Raw genomic sequence first — 12,860 nt, forward strand, 5'->3', positions numbered from 1 at the left:
GAAAAATCCAAATAAAGTCTATGTAATTTTTGTTTCAGCAGCACGTACTAGGCTTCCAATTGAGTTAACCAGTGTCGACGGGTGGTGCCTTTTGAAAGATCAGGAACAGAGGCCTGGTAGTGCCCAGAGATTGAAGTATGCATGTAGAAGGCCGGAGTAACACAACGAAGTTTCACTCAATTCGTATAGCCAGCTGGTAGTCGGACTCAGGAGTCACCGAGAATCCGAATATTCATCTGATGAAGCTGCCATGGTTCCTTTAGCGTATGTGCCTTGTCGAGTTGGCTTAGCAGGTAACTTAGGGTAGCTGAGGATGGTAGCCGCGCGGATCAACATGTGTGCGTAAGAATCCAGAAGAGAGATATTCTTTGAAGAACGAAAAGAGGGATGCTCGCTCGGTATATGCTGTCCGCAAAAGCTCATTTTCCGTGTAGTCAGCGGCATCGGTGCTCCCCGCTGACCGTCTAGCCCTCCCCGCAGAATGAATATCCACCAAAGTTGACAGGTCGAACTTCTGGTCTGAGCGCGATCCATGAACCAGAGTCCCGCTAACCCGGAGTTATCAGTTGAATCTTTCACTGCACTGCTGCGCCGCTCAAGGCATGGGGATCCTACGGGTACCGTGACTGATCCACAGAGTACTCAATCACTCCCATGGCGTCATCACGTTCAAAACTACTGGTTCTGCGAGCGATTCAGCGTCTTTCCGGCATCCCGCATGGCGTGTTACATCAGAGCAAATTGAATTGGATGTCAGGCAGAGTCATGACAGCGGGAGATTTTCTGCATTCAGGAACTCTGAGGACGGAATGTGACACCAGATATGGACGGCAGTCTTCCGCGCGGACATCGAAAGTGATTTTACCGTACAGCGTTGCATCGAGAGGATCCAAACCCCGCCTGATCAGGTTTTAATCTGACATATCCAACCACAAGGCAGACTTGGCGTTTGAAGAAGATGGGGGTGTAAAAATTGCCGCTGAGAGACCAAATGACATAAAACTCCGTATGCTCACTAGTTCGAAACTCAGTAGAAAAAGAGGAAGGAAAGCCATTGGCCAAGAGGAAATCCATCTGGCTCAAAGCTTGTAACAGCAAGCTACGGCAAAATTTGAAAGATCAGGACGGTTTAGGGAGACAGGTAACTCAATAATGTTTTGCTGTCTAGCTGCCGTGCTCCGCGCGAAGCAGATAATTCTGATCCACATCTAGCACTTGTGATCACGTCCCACGATAAGCAGCCTATATGACTCGTAACAGACTCCCCTTTCACTCTGGGCCTTGTCAATTCCCACACACACTCGCAATGAATAGCATAACGTGACAACGATCAAGTTCTGTTCCTGGAAGACATTGCAGCACTCACCATTCATTACCCTGGCTGTTGTCCGAGCGCAAGCCACCAACTGAGTCCAATCAGGGAACCGGTCTGCACCGGCAAGGACGACGGGAGTGTAATGGATGGGAGCAGAGGATGCTTTTATCCCAGACTCACCCCGCCACTCGGGTCCTTTTACCCAGCGAAATGGTCTGTCCTCGACTCGGACCCGAGTTCGTCGACTATTTCGACACGATCAGCCATGGAAGACCTCTTTCGTGTCTTGTCTACCCGCCAAGAGGATGACAGCCCATCGATATCGGACTTCAACACGGCCCAACAGAGGGCGTTCGGGGTCAATGGGTCATTGATCATCGTCATAGTCTTCGTCATGGGTGTCAGGTTATACACGAGGTTCTCCATTACGAAGTCAATTGGAGCTGACGACTGTACGTCCCATTGGAACAGCTTAGTCGTGGCGTTCTTGCTGACCGAAACGATTCTATAGTTATGATGATTGCCGGAACCGTGAGTATCATACTTACTCTTTCCAATGCATCGAACTTTATTTGACGGGTGCGATATAGATCGCCACAATCCTGCAGTCTGTTTGTGTCATGAATTCCGTGAGACACGGCCTAGGGAGAATCAGTGAGCTAGACAATACAAGGCCCAGGTTTCTTTTGCTAACCAGAGACAGGAGCCGAAATACCGTCGAATGAGTGGGAGCCAATGTTGCTGGTATGTTTGTTTTCTGAGTCTCCCCGCAAGATTCCAAACATCAACGAGGACTCACTAACCGTGCTCCCCTGTGCAAAGTCGCTCTATATCTCCCGATTGTTCTTCGCCGTCGGCAACGTGCTCGTCAAAGTCGGTCTTTTGTTATTTTATCTGCGCCTCGATAACCGACCAAAGATGCGATGGACGGTGTATGGACTCATGGCGGCAGTGATCGGCTTGGGAATATGTCACTTCGTCATGTCCGCCATCGAATGTAACCCTGCCGAGGTATTCTGGACATCTAAGGGGAGTCACGAAATCTATGCGAAATACTGCATGTCGGCTGCGGTGCAGCAGGCATTTTGGGACGCCGCCGGTGTGATTGTCATTGTTACAGACATTTGTCTTTGGATCTGTCCAATTCCCATGATTTGGGGCTTGCAACTACCGCAGGTACCTTCACTTTGGACGTACCTCGAAAGTTCCTCGCGTTTGCTGACATGGAATAATAGCGGCAAAAGTGGGCGGTATCGGCAGTATTTGCGCTGGGAGTGGTTTGCGTTGCAGGTGAATTGAACGTCAATATTACAGTCATCCAACGGATTGAATCCTGCAAAAGATCAAGCAACTGACCGGTGTTTACAGCTGGCTGCGTGCGCTTCTACTATGTCCGACAACTGGCAAACGAACCCGAGATATACCGACAATTCGCCAGCTCGCTTATCTGGTACGCCGTGGAGCTCTACGTCGCCATCTTCTGCGGTTGCTCCTCTGCACTCAAGACGTTCTTCAAGACGTTCTTTCCCGCACTGTTGGGCTTCTCTTCATGCAAAACAAGGTATCCTCTGGGGAGCAATGGCAAGGAAGGACAGGGAGATGGAACGCGATCTTCGCATCCTCTACAGAGTCTGCCGAGCCGACATACCGGATACAATGCTACCGTCACATCAGGCGGGAGAGGGAGGGGAGACGAGACGAGTATGGAGAATGTATCGAGAACCGACAGTGAAGAGGCTATCATACACGGGATTTCAGAAGCCTGGGATACTCCCAAGGGGGCGGAAGTGCAACAGAAGATTCGTAGAGCTTCCACTGATTTGAACATGAAGTAATGAAGTACTTATGCATGGTTGCAGGAGGCAAAGCGCCAATGCCGCGCTGTCGGGCATCTTTATGTGACAAAATGTTAATATCTACTCTTTATACATGTACGAATGACCAAACTGCCTCATTGATTTCTAAAGACTCAAGCTACATTTGCCAACTTATCTACATGTGACTTTGCGGTTACATAAGTGCGGGAGTTCGAGCACTTTGAGACGTGTGTGGAAACCGAATCCCGGGTTCCTCTAGCTCCCGAGTCCCACTCCGCTCCCGAAACTCCGCCGGTTCAATCTCCGCATTCGAACATCGACGGCTTCCTGTGATGTTAAAACTTGTGCCGCGAGGCCCGCGAGTGCTAGCGCCAACTCTAGAAAGCACAGGCGCCGGCGACGCGCCGTTTGGATTTGTAGCACTGTCCCCATAGCTGCATGTTGTGGTTGGCGGAGTTGAATTGAGTTTCCCAGGGGTTACATTCGACATGCGACAGACTTCGCGTGTAAGTCGCCAGCTTCGTCGGGTTCGGTATGAGAATGCGAAAGTTACGATAACGACGGCGGACGAGGAGGGGAACCTTTTGGAAACACCGGTCTAATGATATTCATGACGGGTTACATAAATATCCGACTTCAACCTCGTGAATGTCTTCTAGCTCTGAAAGTAGACCAACCCCTCGTTCCTCACCCTTGATCTCCCATTCATAACTAAGAGACGAAACCTTCTACAAAACTTCCACAATGTCTAAGTACGCCGAAGCCTTCCAGACCCCAAAGGGACCAGGCGACGCTCGCCCAACAGCCCTCCAAATCATCCAAGACGAAGGCCTCATCGGCAAACTCACCGGTAAGATCATCCTCATTACCGGCGCAAACCAAGGCATCGGCCTCGAAACCGCGCGCGCGCTCTACCAAACCGGCGCCACCATCTACCTCGGCGTCCGCAGCCGCGAAAAGGGTGAAAAGGCAATCGCAGACATCGCCGCCTCCATCAAGGGCGAGACGCCCGGGTCTCTAGACTTCGTGGAAATGTCCCTCGACGACTTCTCCTCGGTCCGCAAAGGCGCGGAGGACTTCCTGTCCAAGAGCAACGGCAAGCTCAACATCCTCGTCAACAACGCAGGCATCATGGCACAGACAAAGACTATAACTAAAGACGGCTTCGAATCGCAGTTCGCCACGAACCACCTGGGCCACTTCCTCCTCTTCCAACTCCTGACGCCCGCCCTTCTCGCATCCGCGACGCCGGATTTTGCGTCTCGCGTCGTCGTCGTGTCGTCCATGGCCCACCGCGCCAGCGATATCCGCTTCGAGGATGTCAACTTTGACGAGGAGGAATCGTATGAGCCGTACACGGCGTACGGCCAATCCAAGACGGCCAACATTTACTTCTCCAACGAGATTGAGCGGCGCTACGGGGCCTCGCGGAACTTACACTCCACCTCGCTGCACCCGGGCGCCATCCTGACCAGCATGGCAGCGTCGCAAAACGTCGACGTGGACGCGATCAAGGCCAGTATGGGAGAGGAGACGTTCAACAAGCTCATGAGCACGCTCAAGAACCCGGAGCAAGGGGCCACTACTACCGTCTACGCCGCCGTGAGTAAAGAGTGGGAAGGCAAGGGCGGGAAATACCTCAACGACTGCGCCGAGGGCGGACCTGGTGTCGGTGGATTCACGCCTGCGACGACGGATCCTGGGTATGCCTCGTGGGCTTACGATGAGGAGAAAGCTGCGCGGTTGTGGAGGGAGTCGTGCAAGATGGTTGGAGTTGAGGATGATGCTTAGCGCTTTTTGTCCTGTGATGATGGGGTTGCCATGGGTTGGCAGGGGTTATCCGAGTGAGATTTGAAGTCTGAGACCCTTTGTCTGGCTTCCTTCTTGTGGTCAGCGCTATGCATCTTTCGGTCGTCACGGTCAGAGAGGTATGCATGTCGTAAGCGGACGCCAATGCCCTGGATAAAGTAGAGACTACGTTAGCACTAGCTATTGGCGGAAATGCGATGGACTTAACCCAAATCTCACGTCGCGCGGGCTTTCAACCTGCCAAGTGCTTACATGTGGGCGACCGTGAGAATCGGCTAAGATGATCCCCGCATGAGCTTTGATGAACCGATGGGATAGCTTGGGTTCAACGTACATGCAGTTAGCCAGGGCAAGATTGTTTTCTGCCGATAAAAGCTCTGTGTCTGCCACCGGAGGACTACATTTTCCTCTAGTGATAGATCTATACTTAACCGGCTCATTCATCAACAACTTCATCTACAAGTCCAAACGCGTCAAAATGGCGTCCGACTCTATGCCACCAGACTTCTACGTCAAAGCCCTTCAATTCACAAAGAAGGTCTACAGAGATGAATACCCAGCCATCAAACCAGAGAACTCCGAGCTCTCCCTCGCCGGCAAGGTTGTTGTAATCACCGGCGCGAGCCGTGGTATCGGTGGTAGAGTAAGTTGTCTCTTCCTTTCTCAATGAAGCTTCGACTCACTATCTTCCAGGGAATTGTGCCAGCGTTTGCTAGAGCCGGAGCAAAAGCTATCGTTCTCGTGGCCCGGGACGAGAAGAAGCTTACCGCCGTCGCGGCAGAGGTCAAGGAGCTTAATGCCAATGTCGAAACACTCGTCTACCCGGTCGACATGACAGACGAAGCCGGTGTCAAGGCCCTCTTCGAGAAAGTCAACGCGACGTACGGCCACGCAGACGTCCTGGTCAACAACGCCGCCGTGCAGAAATCTCTCGAGCTCATCACAAACAGCGACCCGAAACTCTGGATGGAAGACCTGGTAAGTAGAAACTCCACAAGTTCCCTCCCCGTCCTCGATAATACGAACATAACTTCCCCGCTAACAACTTCGAAATAACACTAGACCACCAACATCAGCGGAACCTTCTACCCAACCTTCCACTTCCTCAAATCCCTCCCCTCAACCAGCCACGCCCACATCATCAACATCACCACGATAACCCACTGGGTCGTGCCCACCATGAGCTCCTACATCATCGCCAAGCTCGCGACGCAGCAGCTCAACGCCCACGTCGCCGCCGAGCACCCGGACAACATCACCACCGTCTCGGTGCACCCGGGTATGGTCCACACCGACATGACCATGGACCGGTTCCGTCCCTTTGCGCACGACACCCCCGCGCTCGTCGGCGGAACGGCCGTCTGGCTTTGTTCGGAGAACGCGCGGTTCCTGAATGGGAGGTTTGTCGCTACAAATTGGGACGTCGAGGAGTTGGTGGAGCGGAAGGGGGAGATTGAGGAGAAGAGGTTGCTGCAGGTTGATTTGAATGGGCAGTTTGGGGCGCAACAGTTTGAGTAAAAGACTGAATTCAGCACGAAAATGCCTGGGAAAAATAGAGCTAGGAGCAGCTAGGATCAGTCAGTACCAATGAATTTAGGAGAGTGATTCAAAAAAGAACATGTGATTAGTCTAGATTCATATCCAGCTCTATGTCTATATCATGAGATCTACCCGAAAATCCCCAAATATCTTGCGCCATGCAATGCTCCAGGGTATACACTGACAATGATGGTACAAAAAACGAACTCTATATACCGAAACCGATTCCTAACACTTTCAACACAACTCGCGAACCATTCTAAGCCTCAGACCTAGGAGGCCACTTGACACGCCTCTCGGCGCGGACGTACAGGTTGTTCGGGCGGATGAGCTGGAACATGGGATCGTACTCCACGGGGCCCTCCTGCGCCAGGCTGAACTTGTAGCGGTAGATGAGCTTGGGGAGGAAGACCTTAACCTCCTGCAGGGCAAAGTTGAAGCCAATGCACATACGGGGGCCGGTGGCGAAGGGGATGTACGAGGCATTAGGCCGGTTCTTGACCTTGTCTGAGTCCCAGCGGTCCGGGTCGAAGCGGGCCGGGTTGTCCCAGACAAGATGGTTGTTGTGGATGTGGTGGATGGCGGGGATGCAGATGGAATCCTTGGGCAGCTTGTAGCCGCCGGGGAGGATCATGTCCACCTTTGAGGTGCGGGCGGGCTGGTAGGAGGGGTTGTGGCGACGCTGAGTCTCCTTGATGTACTTGTCGAGGAAGGTCAGCTTCTGGGTGAGGTCGGCGGTGATTTGGGTGTTTTCGTCAAAACCGTTGTCGATGAGCTCTTGGAGGAGGCGCTCCTGCATGCCAGGGTAGGCAACGATGCCGTAGAGGAGCCAGGAGAGGAGGGAGGAGGTGGTAGTGAAGCCGGCGCCGGTGGCGACGACGAGGGGCTCCATGATGCGCTCCTTGGGAAGCTTGTTGCCCTTGCTGTCGCTGGCGCGGAGGACGTAGTCGACCATGTTGTCAGCCTGGAGGGCGGCCTCCTGCAGCTCGAGGTTCTCGACGCCCTTGGAGGCGTTGTTGATGGACTCGTTCATCATCTCGACGATGCGGCCGCGGGCGTCGCGGAGGCGCTGGGGGTCGCCGAAGGGCAGGGAGGCGTACCAGCTACCCATGGAGGTGATCTTCTTGTTGAGCTCGAGGGATTGAGCGATGCGGATGACCATCTCGTGGGGCGGGGCGTCGACGGCGGTGAAGTGCTTAAAGTCCATGCCGAGGACGAGCTTGCCGACGGCCTGGGAGCCCAACTTGAGCATGTAGGGGTACACGTTCCAGGCCTCCTCCTTCTCGTCGAGTTCGTCAAAAACCTTGAAGGAGTCCTCAATGGTAGCCTGCATGGTCGGGGCGTAGTGACGGACGGCCTTGGGGCCGAAGGCGGGCGGGAGGAACTTGTGAACCTCCTTCCACTCGGGGGTATCCGTGTCGCCAAGGAAGACTCCGGACTCCTTGTTCTTGATAGGGTACAGCGGGTGACCGGGGATAATGTTCTTTGTGAAAAAGTCGCTCTCGGAGAAGAAGATGTTGGCGATGGCCGGGTCGTTGGTGTGGTAGATAACGGAACCCATGTTGGTGGTCTTGAAGATAGGGCCGTACTTCTCAAAAAGGCGCTGATGGTTACCGAGATGGTCAGGGTAGACCTCGAAGTAGTTGCCGATGAAGGGCAGACCAGAAGGGCCGGGGACTTCGCGGACGGGGTGGCCGTCAATGGTGATGGCGACGGGACCCTCGGCAGCAAGGACATCGGCGACTGTTGTCAGAGCCTCATCTCCGGAGACGAAGCCAACGCCTTGTACTTGTGTTAGTTTACTGTCAAGGAGCTGTGGTATGGCAGGATGTTGAGCTTACCCTTGTGGTCGACGACGGCAAAATGAGAGGCAGCGAGATGCTGGAGACCCTCCTCGTCTGTTGAGGCAGGAATCTCGAACTCTGTTGTGACTGAAGGGTCTTCACCCAACAGGTGGAAGCGTTGTGATGACATGGTGTAGGATGTGATGTGTGGATGGAGTCGGAGGAGCGCACGAATCTGGAGGTGTCCAAATAATTGTATTCAGGATGTATGAAGTAGTAGTAGTAAAGTAGATAAGACAAGATTTCCAATCCAAAAACTGCTATGCTAGATGGAGAGGGATGCAAGCCGTTGACGATATATAAGAGAAAAAAAGAGATCGCAATCAAAACAGTACGTACCCATGGAACATCACAATATGGCGCAGCTTATCCAATCCGATCCCAGGCAATGTCAATTCTTTTGGTGGGAACACACAACAGACACACAGACCGAACAGCTGGCCGATGAGTGACGAGCGAAGGGGGAAAAAAGTGGCCTGCCGAGGTCCATCTCAAGGTCCCCTTGACCCAAGGGCCATGACTTCATGGGCGGCGCTCAAGTCCGAAGAAACAGCGGGCCGTGAGGGTGAGACGAATCCATTCGAGTGTCGGCTCCGTGGCCGGCGTGGAAGAGTGGAATACGGCGAAAACAAGCAACAGACTCGTAGGTTCCAGACTGCAAGTGCAGAGTCAAAAACAGATGTGGGTGCGGACGGAGAAGAGCCGCGGTTCTGGCATGATGACAGCGGAAATCTGAACCATCGCGGAAGGAGGATGGACACAAGAGAAAAATCGGAGATTTGGAGCACGTTTGATGCGCCGCGATAGGGCTAAACAAGGGTGATCTGCGCTAGAGGCGTCCAGGTGCCGAGGCGAAAGGACCAGGGGTGGGTGCTTGGCTTTGAAATTTGGTGCATTGGATGATTTGATAAGCTCGAAAATGGTGTTTCTCGAAGGTCGGGAGTCGAAAGGGAGGCCACATTGACAGAGGGGGAGACGAAATGGAGAAGAGGAAAGCTGCAGAATTTTGCAGCGCAAGGGGGGCAGAGTGGGGGTCCATCGTGGCTGATACCAGGTACGTACAGAGGGTTTAAGTGGTTCCGTCGCCGTTTTGTCGTCGCTCAAGTCCCGAAGTCCGTGGCCTCGGCTCGTTGTGTGCCACCTACGTAATCACAGCGTCTTTCCATTGGACCAAGCACCCACGAGCTTTGGTCGTAAATGGCATGATGCATCCAATCATCGGCCGTCTTCTTCCGGATACCGTCCGGTTGTGGGTCTTTTGTTATTTTCGTCAGTTCTGGCACTCGGCCCCTGAGACCGAACCGTTAGCTACCGCACCTGCTATGCTCTGATTTCTTCGATAACAACCTTGAGGGTACGGTTTTCCAGTGCAGGAACGAATCTCCCAGCATGCTACCTTAGTGCTAGTACCTACACTAGGAATACAGAGCCGCGGCTCATCTCTTGGCCTTCTGGTAGCCTGCAATGTAGTATCCCTATCCGTGTTTGTGGTGGTGTTGGCTTTACACTTTCTTGTCCTAGTTCATCTCTATTTACTTTTAGGCTTGGCTGATTTGCGATGACGATCGCACTTTTTTTTTCTGCCTCCCTCGTTCTCGCAAGCCAACACTTGAAGAATTCTGCCCTCCTAGCACGTAAGAATGCATCATATGGAGGCGCTGAGTAGCTGCAGAGATAATGGTAAAGAAGGGAACCGACTCGTGCATTTTCTGAAATCAAGGCATAAACGTCAATCAAGTCATCAACCCGCTCATCATGTCGGGACCGCCGAGGCACATCGCCGTAAGTGGGTCCGGTTCCCGGCATCCAATCCCGTGCCTTCGCTTTGTCAGTCGCGCGCCCCACCCGCCGACCGCCGGCCGAATCTTTCCAGATTCATCTCTTCTGCTCATTCCAAATGGATCCCAATCCTAGCTTCTAATGGTCCCAAGCTTTGGGAACGTTTTGGAGCTTCCGAACACAAAGCTCCATAACTTCGTACCCTGGGCACCATCGACTTTATCGCGCAGAACGACGCGCGCAGGGTCCCCGATGATGCCCACACTTTATCTCTGTGCCTCGGCATCTTTGCGCTTCGGACATTACCCTTGTTTCCTTTTTGTTTTTTTCGGTCTCATTCTCATCCAATGCAAAGTCAGGTGTATCTTCTGACGAGTGACGACGATTCTGGATTTCCTCTTGTAAATTGTGGATATACCTAGGCATCTATTCCGCTGGCAAATGTCGCAATGGTCTCGCCATCTTTCGATAAATAGGAACGCTGCACTTCCCCCCCCGTTCCGAAGCCCGGCCTTCTGAAGTAAAAGGGGTCCTGTTCATTGTAACCTTGTCCACACATCACGATCGACATCGATCTTTCCCATTTCTTAGATAAGATAGTAAAATTCTCTTTTATATCATTAGCGCAACACGACTCTGCAACAGTGTAAAACTACTACTTCTCACCCCGCCCCCTTTCCCATCTTCGACCATCTCTCAGAGATACTCACATTTACACATTCACAATGGCGGCTACCGAGTCAACAGTAGGCCCCGAGTTCACGGCCAAGGAGGTTGCCGCGCACAGAGAAGCGAACGACTGCTGGATGGTCATCCACGGTGAAGGTAAGTTAATACCCCCTAAACTACAACCCCCAAATTTGCCAACTGACCACCAAATTACAGTCTACGATGTCTCAAAGTACCTCCACGACCACCCCGGTGGCGCAGATGTCCTCGTCGAGGCCGCCAGCGTCGATGCCTCAGAAGCCTTCGACAATGCAGGCCATTCCGAAGATGCCTACGAAATCATGGCCGACTTCAAGGTCGGCAAGCTCAAGGGCGTGAACAAGCGCTCTGCTCCCAAGGCCGTCCGCCTCCAGCCCAAGGCCACCCCCGAGAAGAAGACCTCCGGCTCCGGCTCAGCAGCCCGCGTCGCATCCCAAGCTGCCGCCGCCGCTCTCTTCATCGGTCTCGGCGCAGTCGCCGCCCGTCACGCCTCCTCCACACCCGCCGGCCAGGACGCCATCGCCGCCATCCAGAGACTCAATATCCAGTTCCCCGCATGGCTCTCCTTCGGCAGCGGCGCCGCTCGCTCCAAGCGCACCGGCTTCGGCTTCATGGAGGGCTTCGCCGTCGCCTCGGCCTTCTTCGCCGTCGCGGGCTCCATCGCAGCAAAGGAAGCCTCCAAGCTCCTCCACTACGAGCTCACGCCCATGCACTACCGCCCGCACAAGAAGATCCCCAAGGTCGCAAAGGCCAACCCCCTCAACCAGCGCGGCTGGCTCGACCCCGTCTCCTACCACCCGCTCCCGCTCGTCGAAAAGACCCTCCTCGCCCCCAACGTCTACCGCTTCGTCTTCGAGCTCCCCACCCCGTCCACGGTCCTCGGCCTGCCCATCGGCCAGCACGTCGCCATCAAGGCCGAGATCGACGGCAAGTCCGTCTCCCGCTCCTACACGCCCACCTCCAACAACGCCGACCTCGGCAAGCTCGAGCTCGTCATACGCTGCTACCCCGACGGTGCCCTCACCGGTAAGTACCTCGCCAACCTCGAGGTCGGCGACGAGGTGCAGTTCCGCGGGCCCAAGGGCGCCATGCGCTACCGCCCCAACTTGGCAAAGAAGATTGGCATGCTCGCCGGCGGCACGGGCATCACCCCCATGTACCAGCTCATCCGCGCCATCTGCGAGGACGACCGCGACACCACCGAGGTCAGCCTCATCTACGCCAACCGCTCCGAGGCCGACATCCTGCTGCGGGACGAGCTCGAGGCCTTTGCGAGAAAGTACCCCAAGAACTTCAAGCTGCACTACCTCCTCGACTCGCCGCCCGAGAACTGGGCCTACGGCACCGGATACGTCACGCAGGAGATGATGGCCGAGCGGTTCCCCTCTCCCGGTCCGGATTCCCGCGTCATGCTCTGCGGCCCGCCTGGTATGGTCAACGCGGCCAAGAAGTCGTTGACGAACCTGGGCTTCGAGAAGCCTGGTGCCACTTCCAAGATGTCTGATGCCGTTTTCTGCTTCTAAGCTGCTTCGCTTGTTGGGGGAATGGCATAGAGAGATACCATGGGACGTTGTGATTATCATTGTTTCGGAAACCTTTTTTTTTTGTGTCAATATTCATGGGTTGCATCGTAACGGAGTCGAGGAATGGGTGCATCGGGGTTGGTGTCTGGATTGATGACATCCCATCTGTACCATTGTTGATACCTGCCTGTAATAGACTACAACATCTCCTTTGTCATCTTTAGAGATAGAAATGAACAACCACAACAAACTCTGAAGCTTCGCGACTCCTTTTTCCTGAATTCCCTGATTGATCGGTCTGTCAGACTCTCACAGTCTTACCGAACCTTCCCCACCCGCACTGCGAACTGGATCTCATGCTGACAACTCACATGCACGATGCCAGCATGAAGTGTTCTCCCTCTAGTGTCCCTTCTTATACCCAAACCCTCGTGATGATCCTCGTCTGATGCAGTGAGAGAGCCGAGAAAGCGTACCAGCTTCGCCAGCGATGAAGTGAGACTTTGCCTGTTGCCCAGCTCTGTGG

The 12,860-nt window shown here is 53.9% G+C and overlaps 5 protein-coding genes across 5 annotated transcripts; 4 read left to right on the forward strand and 1 right to left on the reverse strand.

The window, feature by feature from the left end:
* Window positions 1-1,580: 1,580 nt before the first annotated feature.
* CABS01_15222 (uncharacterized protein) lies at window positions 1,581-3,217 on the forward strand (the record flags this gene model as incomplete). The annotated part of the gene is made up of 8 exons (XM_060548558.1): window positions 1,581-1,767; window positions 1,827-1,846; window positions 1,906-1,969; window positions 2,019-2,059; window positions 2,138-2,491; window positions 2,551-2,605; window positions 2,684-3,146; window positions 3,175-3,217. The coding sequence occupies 8 exons, from the start codon at window positions 1,581-1,583 to the stop codon at window positions 3,215-3,217; spliced, it is 1,227 nt and encodes a 408-aa protein (XP_060391971.1).
* A 659-nt stretch (window positions 3,218-3,876) lies between these two features.
* Window positions 3,877-4,923, forward strand: CABS01_15223 (uncharacterized protein; the record flags this gene model as incomplete). The annotated part of the gene is made up of 1 exon (XM_060548559.1): window positions 3,877-4,923. The coding sequence occupies one exon, from the start codon at window positions 3,877-3,879 to the stop codon at window positions 4,921-4,923; it is 1,047 nt and encodes a 348-aa protein (XP_060391972.1).
* A 496-nt stretch (window positions 4,924-5,419) lies between these two features.
* Window positions 5,420-6,459, forward strand: CABS01_15224 (uncharacterized protein; the record flags this gene model as incomplete). Its single annotated transcript, XM_060548560.1, has 3 exons — window positions 5,420-5,584; window positions 5,635-5,919; window positions 6,004-6,459. The coding sequence occupies 3 exons, from the start codon at window positions 5,420-5,422 to the stop codon at window positions 6,457-6,459; spliced, it is 906 nt and encodes a 301-aa protein (XP_060391973.1).
* A 280-nt stretch (window positions 6,460-6,739) lies between these two features.
* On the reverse strand, window positions 6,740-8,454 carry CABS01_15225 (cytochrome P450; the record flags this gene model as incomplete). Its single annotated transcript, XM_060548561.1, has 2 exons — window positions 6,740-8,262; window positions 8,322-8,454. 2 exons carry the CDS (start codon window positions 8,452-8,454, stop codon window positions 6,740-6,742), a joined length of 1,656 nt encoding a protein of 551 aa, XP_060391974.1.
* Window positions 8,455-10,828: 2,374 nt separating this feature from the next.
* Window positions 10,829-12,334, forward strand: CABS01_15226 (oxidoreductase NAD-binding domain-containing protein; the record flags this gene model as incomplete). Its single annotated transcript, XM_060548562.1, has 2 exons — window positions 10,829-10,928; window positions 10,989-12,334. 2 exons carry the CDS (start codon window positions 10,829-10,831, stop codon window positions 12,332-12,334), a joined length of 1,446 nt encoding a protein of 481 aa, XP_060391975.1.
* Window positions 12,335-12,860: the final 526 nt, after the last annotated feature.

The sequence above is a fragment of the Colletotrichum abscissum genome (genome assembly GCF_030869225.1).
Source record: "Colletotrichum abscissum strain IMI 504890 chromosome Unknown Scaffold_64.1, whole genome shotgun sequence".
Lineage (NCBI taxonomy): Eukaryota > Fungi > Ascomycota > Sordariomycetes > Glomerellales > Glomerellaceae > Colletotrichum > Colletotrichum abscissum.